At 41.9% G+C, this 17,322-nt stretch overlaps 1 protein-coding gene across 1 annotated transcript in view; it reads right to left on the minus strand.

Annotated features, from left to right (window-relative positions):
* The window catches only part of VPS13C (vacuolar protein sorting 13 homolog C), a 2,437,235-nt gene that overhangs the window by 1,975,475 nt on the left and 444,438 nt on the right, over positions 1-17,322 (minus strand). The window contains exon 20 of the mRNA XM_086955811.1: positions 5,225-5,417. Coding sequence (XP_086811937.1) covers positions 5,225-5,417 — 193 coding nt within the window. The remainder of the gene's footprint in view (positions 1-5,224; positions 5,418-17,322) is intronic.

The following is a 17,322-nucleotide window of genomic DNA, read 5'->3' on the forward strand; positions in this document are numbered from 1 at the left end:
ACATTTAGGGATCTATTAATTATATAATTATTTGTTCACAACAGTATTTAATGAAAGAGTGCTCAGTGGTGATATCACAGTTAAAAATCAAAAACAGTGCAAAGCAATGCCTATACCAGAAGATGTCACAGGCAGGGGAAGACAATGCATTATATTATTTCCTAACGTTATTCCTGTGCTCATTTCACAACACTCCTAACGAGGCTAGACCATGCTCAGAGAGCGCTCTGGGTGGAACCAAGTTTGATGCCCTCGCTGCTACTGATGTATAAAAGGAGGTAGTAGGACGTCCCTATTGTGTTCATAGGTCAATCAGTGGCTCATTTCGTCACATCAGTGACAGGTTACTGAATACAAATATTCGTCAGTCCTCCTCCAACTGACATGAATCTATCTCCAATAGCTTTGCTCCTTCATGCAAATGAAAGGAGTTGGTGAGAGGAGACTGTGTGTGGAAATGGGTCAGGGGTGAGAGGGAAGTGGGAGGGGAAGGAATAAAAGGGCTTGGGTCGGTGTTCTATATGGGTGCCTGCAATAAAAATTTCATTAAGAGCCGTTTAAGCTGAACCACTGGATCTAGATCACAAGAAAACGTCTACATGACCCTAATGCAGTAAGCTCTGTGCTCCCCAAAGAATGTTAGTGTCCAAGGCATGGGCTCAGTGCCCCATTCCCCGAGTTCTTACAATAACTTGTAGACTGAAACATTTTTGCCATAACAACACTGAGATTAGAGGCACTCTGTTTAGTTCAAACAAAGATATTAAAACAGTTTACGTTTCTATGCAATTACTCAAATTCTTGCCGTTCCCGTGTGGGACCTTCTGCGTGGCTGCCGCCGCTTGACCCGACACTGCTGCAACAATTTATTTGTTTATCTTTCCATGGCCTGCAAGTATTTCCTCTCTTTTTCTCTTTTTAAACCAAATTACGCAATGTTGCTGCATTATTCCTCCTCCTCGACCGCCATTTTGTGATGCTCAAGGAATTTTGCTTTTTTGCTCTGCTATTGTGGTGTGGAAGTGCCTAATTTTGCTGCAGACAGCCCTTTCTACATAAAATTGCTGCTAAATATTACCAACAAGTTCCCACTATATGGGTGATTACTACCCTGTCTGACAACAAGCTGTCACCTCTTTGCTATGATACCTCTCCTACCTCAGCTTCACCAGATATGTGAGCGAGCGGTGTCATTAACCCCTGCATCCTGACTTCCTACCATAACAATGCATTAGAAGATTGCCGCCCTGTTGTTCTTTTTCATAACTGCCTTATCTCTTCATTGACACTCGCCTATCCTATTCTGATGGTGGCACACCAGAATAATTGTTGCTTCTTCTCTACCTGTCGTTCCACACTGTTTTTTATACTACAGTTGTTGTGCTGTGCTGAACTCTAAGTATGTCTTTTTGCAAAGTACTCCATTTCTCCTTGCGTTTTCCTAAACTAAGGCTTATTGTCATCAAGAGTGCCTTCTTGGACTATTTCCCTATACTCCACTCCGTGTGCTTACATCCCTGCTTGTGCTGATGTCCCTTCTGTTACGACGGTAATGCGCACTGCGTAGGTTGATACAGTTTCTTATATTTTATATGGGACGCCTGAGATCTATGTCGCGCTCAACCTCCAAAGTCACAACAAAGATGGCCTTCGTGAAGAACTCGAAAGGGTTTTCAGCTTTTTCTAAACTAGAGGATTCTCTCACTTCATCAAGTTCCAACACGGCCATGGATCCTTCCCAGCCAGCACCAGGGAAGGCCACTACCAAGAGGCTAAAAAAAAGACCCTCCATCACCTCTTAAATCTTCTACGCCTGTCTCCATGGAACTCTTGCTGGAAGAAATAAGATCTTTCCGCCCTTTCTTAGAGGAAATTGGAAACTTGCGTCCTTTTATGGAGGAAACCAACGTTAAGCTCCAGGCTCTTACGGACAATTGGTCGCAAATTGAAACCAGAGTCTCCTCTGTTGAGCAGTCTGTTGCTTCGTTCCAGGAAACCCATACCACGGTTTCTCACCTAAACTCACAGGTTGGCGCTCTCCAGAAGCAGGTGGAGGAATTGGAAAACAGGAACAGGCGGAATAACCTTCGCATTTACGGTTTGGTGGAGGGCCTTGAGGATTCGGACTCAGTCACCTTCTTTAGGTCCTTCCTTCCTAAATTGCTTCATCTACCGGAAGGCACATCTCTTAATATTCAACGTGCTCATCGATTGGGTCGCCTGCCTACGTCTGCTTCCATGTCGCAGCGTCCAGGAGGTGCCATTCTCTATTTTTTGGAATACACTGACCTTTTGAAGGTTCTTGCGGCAGCTAAGGCTTCACCAAAATTAGCATGGTCTGGTTCTCCTTTGTTTTTCGCTCAGGACTATCCTAAAGCGACTGCTAATCGACGGAAGGCCTTCCTTGGCATGAGAGATGTTCTTCGTTCCATGGGCGCTAGATATGGGCTGTACCATCCCTGCTTGTTCAAAGTCACCTACAATAACAAAACGACTACGTATGAAGATCCAGTGCGCCTACAGAGTTTCATCAATGCAAACAAGACTACCGCCATGGACTCTTCTGGGCCTTCTTCATCCCAGCCTGGCGAGCAGATTTTCTGCTTCCTTATGTTCCTTCTGATGATTTTGTCTTGACCATGTTTTCACTTTTTCCTCGTTTTGTTCCCTTGCTTGTCATTCTCCTTTTATTATACTATTGTTGAATACTCCTTTTTTCTTTGGTCTCTCCATGTGTAATTGGTCTTTGCATTTCCTTGTTTTGTCTCCACAGGTTCCTTCCCCGTCTGATGTCTCCCCGGTTATCTGCTCTGTAGAGCACGGTTATGTCGCCTTGCCTCGGTGACCCCCATTCCCCCCAGCTCCATTCTGGTTTTCTCCTTTTGTAGGTATGTTTTCCCTTTATCCCTCTTTGTTATTCCTTTCCCTTCTTTTGGATTCCCTACTATTTTCCCTCTGTTTTTTCTCCTTACAAGTTCTTTCATTTTCGCTAATCCCTTTTTTCTTTCTTCTTTCTTCTTCTATATTGCCTCTCTTTCTCCTACTTCTTCCTTCTTAATCTTGGGTCTTTCTCCTATTACTACATATATCTTCAATGTACACTGTTTTCGTCTTGTTCAACTCACTTTCTTCTTCCTTCTCGCACTTCTCATCACTTCTTTCTTCTCTCTTGACTTTCTCACTTTTATTGATTTCTTTATGGATTTCTTATGTAACAAATTTGTTGCTCTAATGTACAAATTATGTCTTTGAACATAACTTTCTGGAATGTTAAGGGTATTAATTCCCCAATTAAACGACAGTGCATTTTATCTCACCTAGCTAAACTAAATGTTGACATTGCATTCCTTCAAGAAACTCACCTTTCTGACATAGAATCGGATAAGCTTAAAAGAGGTTGGGTGGGTGAAGTCTTCTCCTCACAAGGTGATGGTAAGCGCAATGGTGTTGCTATTCTATGTCGCAGGTCGCTCCCCTTCACAGTCATTTCTCAAGAGTCAGATACTAACGGCAGATGGACACATGTCAGACTATCGCTTAGAGGTGTTCCAATCTCTCTTCTTAATGTTTATGGTCTCACCAACGGTGAACCCCTTTTTTGGGCTGAGTTTTCTCCACGCATTACCCAATTCATGGATGATAATTTCATCCTTGCGGGAGACTGTAACCACCCCCTTGATCCTTTTTTGGATAGGAAGTCTGATGCCACTTATATTCCCACAAAACCACATTAACTTTTTACCCAAGCTATAACCCAACATAAGCTTGTTGACTCCTGGCGTTTATGTAACCCGACTTTGCAAGAATTTACTTTTTACTCACCCCATCACCGTTCCCAATCACGACTTGACTATATTTTTGTTTCCCAGGATCTTGCTCAAACGCTCACTGCGGCGGAAATTGGTCCGATATTGCTCTCCGATCATGCCCCTGTAGTAGTTAGCCTTGAGGTTATCCCTAAAGTTGATGGGCCTAGAAGATGGCGTTTTAATTATGCCCTCCTTTTAGATCCCAAGTTTTCCACTTCCTTCACTACCTTTTTTGATGATTTTTTTCTTTTCAATGATGTCCCACCCGTTTCAAAACACAATCTCTGGGATGCTTTTAAAGCAGCTGCACGCGACTTCATTATTAATTTTGTCGCTAAAAAACGCAAGACTGCTCGCCAAGTCACTAAATCCCTCTTTCATGACATTAAGCGATTGGAACACGCCTATTTCACTTTAAACTCCTCAGATAGTCTGACAGCTCTGGTCGCTGCTAAGCTCAAATTTAATGAAAAGTCTACTGAAGACGCTTCTTTGTATTTGCTTAAGCCAAGTGCCAAGTTTTATGGTGGTAGGAATAAAGCTGGGAAAATCCTTGCTAATTACTTAAAGGTCAAGCACAATAAGGTGAACATTGAATCGGTTTATGATACTAATGCACACTTACAATTCGCAATTTGCGAGCCCATTGGGAATGACAGGCCCACCCAAGGATGGTGGCCTGCTGGGCTCAGCACACCATCATGTCTGGGACTGCTTTTAAATAAAGCAGTTTTTTATTAATGCAGCCCGTTTTCCTTAAAAGAAAACAGGATGCACTGAAAAAAAAATTAAAATGAAACGTTTTAGTTTCATTTTTTAAGGGCAGGCAGTGGTCCATTGGACCACTGCCTGCCCTCAAAAAATAATTTTGCATACATTTTCAGAGGGAAAGGGGTCCCCTGGGGACCCCTTCCCATTTGCAAATGCATTACCGCCTACTTGAAGTAGGTGGTGATTGCAAGTGTTTTACAACCGCAATTGCGGTCACCAAACATTAGTACATGGGTATGAGACTCGCTATTTGAAAGGGAATGCCCCTTTCACACAGCCAGTCTCTAAACACTTTTTTGTGAGTCGCAAAGGTAACCCAAACAATTCCTTGCTTAGACATTCAATTAAGAAATCTAAATATTCCAAACAATTAGACAGTTTACTAACAAAAAATAAAAATTTTCGAATAAAATCAGCGTACTTCAGTCAAAGGTACTAACTGTATCCCCCTACGACTAAAGAGCGGCTGTATTGATTTTAGAGGAAGAGCAGTTAACATAATCGCTAAACTGTGAGTGAATAAATGAAGCTCAGTACTTCCACGGATTGAGTCCACTGTTTCATACAGATGGAGGTGATGTTATGTGAAGAGTTGTTGGTCATAATTGGAATACAATGTAATTTTAAAATGTTTGGGTACTTACGGCATCATATATAATCTCAACGGGCTGAGAGTTCAGTATAAGAGCTTGATCTGCACAGCTGTCCTGTGGGTTGGTCTCAAATTGTATTTTTAGCAGAGATGAATCAGCATTGCCAATGGATGTTATCAGAGAAGGTACAATGTTTTGTTGCCTTAAACCGGTTACATACCAATGTTCCAACTTAGCTTCCAGTCTGAAAAAGTAAATTAAGTGCATAGAACATTTAGTATGAATGCATAAGGAAGCTAAAAAACATACAAGCAAATTGATATAATAAAAAGTTACATTCACTTTCCAGACTGAAATGAATACATGCAAGAAACATATCTGTCTGCCTCTAGAGAATAGCTGTAGCTCAGCTTCAACTCAGCGATGAGGTACAACAAGGCTGAATCAAGCATGATATTGCTTGTGCTTCTGTTCAGAGGATATTGGTCCGGGCAGTTCCTTCCTGTTGCAAAATAGGACAAAGACTGTGTGGTGTTTGTTGTATCCTGTCTGAAGTGATGCAGTGGTAATTAAAAAAACAAAGGACTGTAACATACCAATACATTATTGACACCAACTGGGATTTGTAAATGCAGTCCATACATAAGCTGTTGCTGTTTTAATGTGCTACTCTGAGCATGACTGGATTCCGTAGACAGGGACCCAGTGCTGGCTGGGCGATCGGATTCAACCTATATATGTACTGATAAGACCCAACAAGTCTGAAATCGGTCTGAGTTGCTCTGATTTCCAGGATGATGATGACTTTGTGTTGCATGCAATAGTTCTGTGTATTTTTTAATTATTGATTTTGAAGCACCTCAAGAGGTACTACCAGAGCCTCTAAGTTATGCAGGGCAGGTTTGTCACTGGTCGACAAATTGGTTTGAGTCTTCACTGATGCATTTGCCAAGGTATTCTTGCAGCCCCTCCAAATGACTCCTCACATGATGGCTTATGGGTACACAGCAGGAACAGAGGAATACTGTGAACATACCACTGTGGATTTCACACGGTGAATGAGTTATAGTTTGTTCTTGTCTCAGGTAATAGGCCCACCCACATAAATGGGGAACAGTTTTCATCATCATAAGTACAGGAATGCTGGGTGGTAGGAATTTTGGGGATCTCCTAAGACTGCAGAACTTTCCCTCACAGAAATATGGAGAAAATACTGGATTATAGCAAGCCTTTGATGTTTGCAGGGAATTCTGGGAAAGAAGGCTTAGTGGGACCCACGTAAGCTACACTACCTGGGATTTGCTTGGGTTTCTAGGTTTTAGAAATGCCTATTTTTGTAGGGTTCTCTGGTGGCTGGCAGACGCAGAGCTCCAACACTATGGCAAGTGGGAGGAAATTGGGACATACCCCTGTCTTCTGTCACACATGCCACAAGCAGCAGGAAGTCTGGAAACTGCAATCCCTTTCAGAGCCATACGCGTTTCGAGCTTGAGAGCTCTTGTTCACTGGCAAATGACGGAGGAAGCAAGAGTGTGTTTGAACATCTGATTTATTTGAATAGAAGTCCCGCCCCAGTGGGCGTTACCGCACAGGCATTCTGGTCTTGCTAGTTCCTGGGTAAAAAGACTCCGTAGTTCGTCTACGCAAGTGCCTTGCTGCCTCCATCATTAAATGTTCATCCCGGTTGGGAAAAGGTGACACACTCTTGCTTCCTCTGTCATTTGCCAGTGAACAAGAGCTCTCAAGCTCGAAACGGGTATGGCTCTGAAAGGGATTGCAGTTTGCTGACTTCCTGCTGACTTCCTGCTGCTTGTGGTGTGCTGAGCGGTAACCCTTACATTTGTGGCCATTTCTCAAGGACAACTTGGTGGAAAGAATTAATTGCGTCCGGTCCGGTCGCGGAATGGCCCCACCGCGGAAGTGCGGATCCTGGGTGTTCAGCATTTGGACACTAATAGGAAGGTGGGGGGCCTGAGCCACGAGGAGATATTGGCAGGCGGCGAGCAAAGCTGACACTCCCTCGAAGAAAGAGAAGAGGCCACAGTAGGGGAGTTCGTAGAGGCACTTTATTTCCATAACGCTGCACAAACGGCGAATGCATTTCGGCTTTACTAAGCCTTCCTCAGCGCCAGCAGTTGAGCAGGTAAGAGTCACATGTGCATCTTTAAAGGTGTCCCGCTACAATCCATTGGTTGCAGTCCGCTCCTCCCCCAATCCAATGCTGAGGCTCACCTGTCGCAGATCGCCCTGTATCTGCGAACTGCAACTCCCAGCATGCTGTTCTTTAAACCAGGTAGGTGTAGCTCGGGACCTGATCGATGAGTGGAAAGCGGGTCAAAAGAAACCAAATGTGACCGGTGTCCTGCATGTGGTGATGTTAGAAATGCGGCGCCTCCTCAAGTCCCCAACTGCATCAACCCCCAGATCAGGTGTCATTTCGGCAGGGGCAGAAACGGGATTCCATTCTGCCCAACGTGTAGTACAATGAATCCAACACTGCTTGTATTCCTCCTTAATACAGTGGTGGGCTCTGGCTTGTCCATACCCGTGAACAACAAAGAAGATCAGCCGCAGCAGAAGCACCAATGAAGCCAGGCCAACTTGACAATGCGGGGGTCTCTGAAGCGCGTCACTGGCCAACGCGCTGAAACATAGCAGTACACTCCCTCGAAGAAAGAGATATACACATATATATATGTATACATATACATACACACATACACATATATACACACACACACATATATAAACACACATACATACTCATATACCTACGTACACATATACCTACATACACACACATACACATTTACCTACGTACACATATACCTACATACACACACACATACACATTTACCTACGTACACATATATATATATATATATATATATATGTATACACACATATATATATATATATATATATAGATAGATATATATATATATATATATATACACACATACATTCCTGTACGTCGCTCCTTTCTCCACTGGAGGATAAAGTGCGGCGCACACAAGGAGGTAATTTCTTGATATTTTATTCCACAAAAGAATGACCCGACAGACGAATTTCGGCTACACGCCTTTGTAAAAAAATATATATATGCATATATACATATATATATACATACACATATATAAATATACACATACATACATATATACATACATATATATATATATATGTCAAAAAAGAGGCTCCATTTTGCCGGGGGCCCCCAATCCTGCAGGGCGAGCTCTAAGACCAGGAATGGAGATCCTGGGAAACTGCGGTTTTGCCACCAAAGATAAAGAGCCCAACACCGACTTGCTGAAAGCTGGCTTTTATTTCGTCATGCAATGCAGAGTAGAAATGCACTTTTAAATCCTTACGCGTTTCAGCCTTAAGCCTTGTTCACAGGTGAGTGCAGTTTTATAAATCTGTAGTCCAAGTGGTCATGTGGTTTCATGTTGTAACCACTATCCCCAGAATGCATCAGTTTTTTCATTTATGCAGCACGACATGGCATGTATTTCCAATTCTTCACAGCCAATGTCCAGAAATATCACTTCCATATCTGCAGATGCACACTGGTAAATCTATTCAGCACAGTGCGGGTCCCTCCGCATTGCTAAATTGTTGCTTGTCATGCGGTGCCGTCAGAGAGAGAATCATCTCCCTCCTCTCCCTTTCTCAATCAGAATGCTGCCACATTGCTACGGAAGTCCTTCGTGCTGGCGCATTTGAGAGCGGATCATGCCCCCTCCGTTTTATGTCAAAAAAGAGGCTCCATTTTGCCGGGGGCCCCCAATCCTGCAGGGCGAGCTCTAAGACCAGGAATGGAGATCCTGGGAAACTGCGGTTTTGCCACCAAAGATAAAGAGCCCAACACCGACTTGCTGAAAGCTGGCTTTTATTTCGTCATGCAATGCAGAGTAGAAATGCACTTTTAAATCCTTACGCGTTTCAGCCTTAAGCCTTGTTCACAGGTGAGTGCAGTTTTATAAATCTGTAGTCCAAGTGGTCATGTGGTTTCATGTTGTAACCACTATCCCCAGAATGCATCAGTTTTTTCATTTATGCAGCACGACATGGCATGTATTTCCAATTCTTCACAGCCAATGTCCAGAAATATCACTTCCATATCTGCAGATGCACACTGGTAAATCTATTCAGCACAGTGCGGGTCCCTCCGCATTGCTAAATTGTTGCTTGTCATGCGGTGCCGTCAGAGAGAGAATCATCTCCCTCCTCTCCCTTTCTCAATCAGAATGCTGCCACATTGCTACGGAAGTCCTTCGTGCTGGCGCATTTGAGAGCGGATCATGCCCCCTCCGTTTTATGTCAAAAAAGAGGCTCCATTTTGCCGGGGGCCCCCAATCCTGCAGGGCGAGCTCTAAGACCAGGAATGGAGATCCTGGGAAACTGCGGTTTTGCCACCAAAGATAAAGAGCCCAACACCGACTTGCTGAAAGCTGGCTTTTATTTCGTCATGCAATGCAGAGTAGAAATGCACTTTTAAATCCTTACGCGTTTCAGCCTTAAGCCTTGTTCACAGGTGAGTGCAGTTTTATAAATCTGTAGTCCAAGTGGTCATGTGGTTTCATGTTGTAACCACTATCCCCAGAATGCATCAGTTTTTTCATTTATGCAGCACGACATGGCATGTATTTCCAATTCTTCACAGCCAATGTCCAGAAATATCACTTCCATATCTGCAGATGCACACTGGTAAATCTATTCAGCACAGTGCGGGTCCCTCCGCATTGCTAAATTGTTGCTTGTCATGCGGTGCTGTCAGAGAGAGAATCATCTCCCTCCTCTCCCTTTCTCAATCAGAATGCTGCCACATTGCTACGGAAGTCCTTCGTGCTGGCGCATTTGAGAGCGGATCATGCCCCCTCCGTTTTATGTCAAAAAAGAGGCTCCATTTTGCCGGGGGCCCCCAATCCTGCAGGGCGAGCTCTAAGACCAGGAATGGAGATCCTGGGAAACTGCGGTTTTGCCACCAAAGATAAAGAGCCCAACACCGACTTGCTGAAAGCTGGCTTTTATTTCGTCATGCAATGCAGAGTAGAAATGCACTTTTAAATCCTTACGCGTTTCAGCCTTAAGCCTTGTTCACAGGTGAGTGCAGTTTTATAAATCTGTAGTCCAAGTGGTCATGTGGTTTCATGTTGTAACCACTATCCCCAGAATGCATCAGTTTTTTCATTTATGCAGCACGACATGGCATGTATTTCCAATTCTTCACAGCCAATGTCCAGAAATGTCACTTCCATATCTGCAGATGCACACTGGTAAATCTATTCAGCACAGTGCGGGTCCCTCCGCATTGCTAAATTGTTGCTTGTCATGCGGTGCCGTCAGAGAGAGAATCATCTCCCTCCTCTCCCTTTCTCAATCAGAATGCTGCCACATTGCTACGGAAGTCCTTCGTGCTGGCGCATTTGAGAGCGGATCATGCCCCCTCCGTTTTATGTCAAAAAAGAGGCTCCATTTTGCCGGGGGCCCCCAATCCTGCAGGGCGAGCTCTAAGACCAGGAATGGAGATCCTGGGAAACTGCGGTTTTGCCACCAAAGATAAAGAGCCCAACACCGACTTGCTGAAAGCTGGCTTTTATTTCGTCATGCAATGCAGAGTAGAAATGCACTTTTAAATCCTTACGCGTTTCAGCCTTAAGCCTTGTTCACAGGTGAGTGCAGTTTTATAAATCTGTAGTCCAAGTGGTCATGTGGTTTCATGTTGTAACCACTATCCCCAGAATGCATCAGTTTTTTCATTTATGCAGCACGACATGGCATGTATTTCCAATTCTTCACAGCCAATGTCCAGAAATATCACTTCCATATCTGCAGATGCACACTGGTAAATCTATTCAGCACAGTGCGGGTCCCTCCGCATTGCTAAATTGTTGCTTGTCATGCGGTGCCGTCAGAGAGAGAATCATCTCCCTCCTCTCCCTTTCTCAATCAGAATGCTGCCACATTGCTACGGAAGTCCTTCGTGCTGGCGCATTTGAGAGCGGATCATGCCCCCTCCGTTTTATGTCAAAAAAGAGGCTCCATTTATATATGTACATATATATATATATATATATATGTACATATATATATGTACATACATATATTTATACATATATATATATATATATATATATATACACATATACACACATATATATATATATAAATATATATATATATGTACAAAGTGAGGCTCTTTCTTCAGATTATCGCAGCCGCCGCCACAGCAATGTTGGAAAGAAACCACGCCACTCCAACGTTCGTCATGGGCTAAAACAATTTATTTAGCGTTCAAGCCACCAGATCTAGATATATATATACATACATATATATATATATATATGTATATATATATATGTACATATATATATATGTACATATATATATATGTACATATATATATATATATATATATATATATACATATATATATATATATATATATATATATATATATATATTCAAGTCTCACAAGTTGCCCAAAAGCGGAGTGCACTCCCTGTTAGCACTCTCCAGGTAAGGGAATAAGCAAATGCAGTCGGCACCCGCAGAGCCTGACGCGTTTCGGGTTCACCACCCTTCTTCATAGGCATGTCTGCATATTGTTAGACTGCAAGCAAACAACAACCAGTTTCAATAGTCCCTCTTTTATTACTATTACCATCTGAATCACCTGCGTATTCCCAAAGTTCCATCTCAGGTGATCAATTCAAAGCGATGTACGCTGGGACTGGAAGTTCATTTATATCACCCATGAGGGCTGCATGCAGTTCTCTCAATAAAATATTTCCACATTCCGAAAGCACTTGCAAGGCACTTCCCTGTTCAAATTTTGTGCAAACCAGGTCCGTTCCGCCGATTCCAGAACCAGCAGTGGAACCGCTCAGATGTGCAGCGGTGCTCTCCCTGGCGGGTCGGCCGTAATTATTCAAGTCTCACAAGTTGCCCAAAAGTGGAGTGCACTCCCTGTTAGCACTCTCCAGGTAAGGGAATAAGCAAATGCAGTCGGCGCCCGCAGAGCCTGACGCGTTTCGGGTTCACCACCCTTCTTCATAGGCATGTCTGCATATTGTTAGATTGCAAGCAAACAACAACCAGTTTCAATAGTCCCTCTTTTATTACTATTACCATCTGAATCACCTGCGTATTCCCAAAGTTCCATCTCAGGTGATCAATTCAAAGTGATGTACGCTGGGACTGGAAGTTCATTTATATCACCCATGTGGGCTGCATGCAGTTCTCTCAATAAAATATTTCCACATTCACGAAAGCACTTGCAAGGCACTTCCCTGTTCAAATTTTGTGCAAACCAGGTCCGTTCCGCCGATTCCAGAACCAGCAGTGGAACCGCTCAGATGTGCAGCGGTGCTCTCCCCGGCCGGGTCGGCCGTAATTATTCAAGTCTCACAAGTTGCCCAAAAGCGGAGTGCACTCCCTGTTAGCACTCTCCAGGTAAGGGAATAAGCAAATGCAGTCGGCGCCCGCAGAGCCTGACGCGTTTCGGGTTCACCACCCTTCTTCATAGGCATGTCTGCATATTGTTAGACTGCAAGCAAACAACAACCAGTTTCAATAGTCCCTCTTTTATTACTATTACCATCTGAATCACCTGCGTATTCCCAAAGTTCCATCTCAGGTGATCAATTCAAAGCGATGTACGCTGGGACTGAAAGTTCATTATACGCGTATTGTACGGGTACGGTACGCGTACCCAGCGATTTAAAAAAAAAAAATTGGGGGGCCTGGAGGGTCCTTATGGGACCCCCTGAGCAGGCCTAGGGGGTCAGGGTGCTTGTACCCTGGCCGCTTTGCGAGTTTCACACCTTTGTTTCACTGCTTTCTTGTGCCTTGGTTCTACCGAGGCACAAGATGGCTGCCAACACTTCCTGGTTTGGAGTGTTGACAGACAGTGGCAGCCAATCAGCATGCCTTCCCGAGAAAGCTGCATGCTCATTGGCTATCAACACTTTTAACCAGGAAGTGTTGGCATCCATCTTGGGCATCAGTAGACTAAGGCACAAGAAAGCAGAAAAACAAATGTGTTGATAACAAAAAGGGGGCAGGGTAGAAACACCCTGACCCCCTAGGGCTGCTCAGGTGGTCAAACTAGGATATTAATATATTTAAACGTTATCCGCTAATAGAATTAGCATTTAAAAAAAATGCAAATTCACTGAAAAAACTATATAGTTAGGAATTAGCATTTAAAAAAACCTTTGAAATTGACTGAAAAAACCATAGGTTGCAGGCCTTATATAGTTAGGATTTAGCATTAATAAAACGTTTGAATACATAAACGTTATCCGCTAATAGAATTAGCATTTAAAAAACCTTGCGCATTCAATAAAAAAAACCATAGGTTTCAGGCCTTATATAGTTAGGAATTAGCATATAAAAAACCTTTGAAATTCAATGAAAAAACCATAGGTTTCAGGCCTTATATAGTTAGGAATTCGCATTTAAAAAACCTTTAAAAAATTCACTCAATAAACTAAGTTTTAGGGGTGTTATAGTTAGCTGGACATTTCACTCATACAAAACCATTGAAATTGCTCCTATATAGTTAGTTGGACTAACTACATTTCGCGCACCCGCAATCCACTGCTGATGATGTCACATATTACATCATTCATGACATGGTCAGTGACATCACTGATGACATCTCAAATGACATTACTGATGACATCATCCACATGACAATCACATACACCTTTTCCTACACTAGTAAAATCTTTCATCACTCTTTGTAAAATAGAGTATCATATTTGAATCCATTTGCACAGCAATACAAGCATCTAAAAACCCACTCAGTGATTCCTAGATGTATACACACATCTAATCACTTACCTGTAGATACCATCAAACATGCTGTCAATGAAAAATAGAACACTATCAAAAATACTTATACACCTATATTGTCATTACACACCAGCACACAACCTATTAAAATATGAAGTTATCCTACTCACTTATGCAAACAATGGATCATATTTGCATACTTACTTAGCTACACATTTATACAAACACCACTTCATCTATTCATTTTATATAGTAAGTCATACTTACTGTATTATAAAATCATTATTACAAGAATACAGTCATCCATATAGTCACTTACAGAATCATTAAGTCTTATGAATACTTATTTATATACAAAAACTGACATATACACTGCCTTTTATTTTTCTACTTTGTTGGACATGTACCATTGAGAAATATATTTGCTCATCACCACACCCATAAAGAGATTCACTCACTCAAACAACTGTTAAAACATGTACTTTTAACTTCATATATCTACTGAATCAACTATTCACACATCTTTGGACAGTCACACCCCCCCCCCCCCACCGAACCACACACACTTTCACTCTCCCATAGAAATACTCAGTTAACTAATCAATAACTAATATAGACTTTCACATAGCTAGAAACCAACTGGAGAACCAGTTTACACAACAACTGACAAAGTGATACAGCTATTCACACAGTTTAGTCACTATCCACTATATTTAGTGAGACACTATAAATTGGTCAATTAAACAGTCAATTACAATGCTACTAAATCCTCCATCCAAATATTTATTTATATATATCCACTCTTTCTTCAATGCAAATTGCTATATATATATATAATGCATATTTAAATAACGAAGCAAACCACATTCACTGGATGAAGTAATCAGTGACGTCATTTGAGATGTCATCAGTGATGTCACTGACCATGTCATGATCTAATATGTGACATCATCAGCAGTGGATTGCGGGTGCGCAAAATATAGTTAGTACAACTAACTAAATAGGAGCAATTTCAATGGTTTTGTATGAGTGAAATGTCCAGCTAACTATAACACCCCTAAAACTTATAGTTTTTTCATTGAATATATATATATACACACACACATATATATATATATACACACACACATACATACACACACATATATTACCTACTGGCGGTTGCCAGTAGGTAGTTATAGTTAGGACCTAGCTTCCATAGAAAATCCACAACATTCCATTTGGAATAACTTTGGCGCGGGTGGACGAATCCCCGCGAATTTCTCCAAGAAAATGGCCTGCTCTGCTCCTTCCAAGAAAGTTTGGGGGTGATTCGTTAAGCGGGGGCTGAGAAAAAAGAGGGGTCCCAAAACGTGTTTTCCCATGCAACTTTCCATAGGGCCCTTTAGCCAGGGCTACAGCTGAACGGAATTACACCAAATTTGCCAGAGAGGTAGAGTTCGGTTCGCAGATTGTGCTTTTTGTTAAATGGTGTAAATCCGTTCAGTAGTTCCTGAGAAAATCAAAAGTAAAATCATAGCGATATCTAGAGACCAAGTACAGCACGTGTATGGAAATCCGTACAATTACAAGCACGAGCTGCATGCTGACTGTCAACACTCCAAACCAGGAAGTGTTGGCAGCCATCTTGTGCCTCGGTAGCACCGAGTCACAAGAAAATAGTAAAACAAAGTTGAAAAATAAGGAAAGGGGGTAAGGTAGAAACATGTTGACCCTCTAGGCCTGCTCAGGGGGTCTCACAATGATGTTTAGGCGCAAATTATTATTTTTTTTAAATAAAAAAAACGCGTTGTACGCGTATTGTACTTGTACGGGGTGGAAAAGGAAAAAAACTAGAAGTTTTTTTTATTCCCAATTAGCTCCTGGGGCAATTTGTTTCTATAATGGGGGGCTTAGAAGTGTCCAACAAGAATAAAAGAATGAAAAAAAAGGTAATGTCGAGGACAGTGATGCTCCCGCTTCCTGCGCTTTATCAGGTCAATAGACTGTTTCCCATAACACAAAAGTTTATTGCAATAAATGTATTGAATTTTAACTTGAGCAAAATCAGGATGAATTTGTGTGCGTGGACTATTTGCTGAAAATGCTGGTGCAGCATTTGATGTGCTTGGTGCAGTAGCAGGTGGGTTGTCCTTCAACCTCTTTGTTGCAGCTCGAGCAAAGTTGTTGGGGTGTAAGTTCTCCACGTGTCGCTCCATATTTACTGTGTTAAAGGAGTATTTTTGAGATGGATCACCCCTTGAAAGAGTTTGGAAAATTTTACAGGTTACTTTTAGAGCATTAACCTTTTTTGCCCTTCTGCTAAAGTAAAAAACTGCCAAATTAGATCTTCTTTCCTCTTCTTTAGAGTTTCTTTAGGAATGAAATATTCTTCTGAAGAATGGCTGGAAGATGAGTCCATTGCTGTTAATATGGTAAACTTTGTTCTATTTGACAAGATTCTCAGAAGAGATGCTTCTTTTTAGAAAGTCAAAGTAAAATTTTAAAAATGGGACGGAAGTTTCAACAGTTGTAATAGAAAACGTTATGAACCAATGAAATTTCTTCTTTTAAAGTCACATGGCTTTGCGTACGGTTACGCTGTTATTACGGTGTTCTTAGGATGCTTGTACGCATAACTTTTCACCGCAATTGGTGTAATTGCTTTTAAAAGTAATGTAGGATTATTGGAACTTTAAAAAAAAATGTTTTCATAATTATCCTAGATAATGTGTTCTATTAGTATGTTCAATAAATACATAAATATATGTTTTTAAACAATTAAAAACATTTGCGTCTTTGCGTATGGGACGCCGTACATGATGTCACACAAAAGCTTTCATGCGCCATGTAACGTGAAAGCGTTTTCGTAGCGTATGCTGAGAATGATTAGCAGTACAAACTATGGTGCGATCGCTTTCTCACTGTCAAATCAGAGCACAGGGCGCGCTATGAGATTGGTTAAAAGTTGTCACTCATTGGAAATCAGATTCAGCTGTGTGGCTTATCCATGGTATCATAACGTTACCTTTTAGCCTGTTTAAGTTTGAGGTTTGCATGTAATAGTATGCTATAGGCAGATATGGATGTTTAGGCAGCTCTTATCTCCATAAAGCTTGGTTATTATCATTTACATATAGGTGTCTGAGGGAGGGAAAAGAGGTTGAAGTGAATGGCGAGGATTGCACAATAGCACCACATCACTCCTTAATTTGTAGCCACATACAATTTGGTGTGAGTTTTTAAAGTCACTGCGACACCTGCTATCATACCATCGTTCAATTTACTGGAAACGTGAGTTATTTAATTTGAAATAATGCAGTGTTGTGCAATGTTACCAGGCATCGGTACATGATTACGGTAAC

The sequence above is a fragment of the Lissotriton vulgaris genome, chromosome 2_1 (assembly GCF_964263255.1).
Source record: "Lissotriton vulgaris chromosome 2_1, aLisVul1.2, whole genome shotgun sequence".
In the NCBI taxonomy this organism is placed as follows: Eukaryota; Metazoa; Chordata; class Amphibia; order Caudata; family Salamandridae; genus Lissotriton; species Lissotriton vulgaris.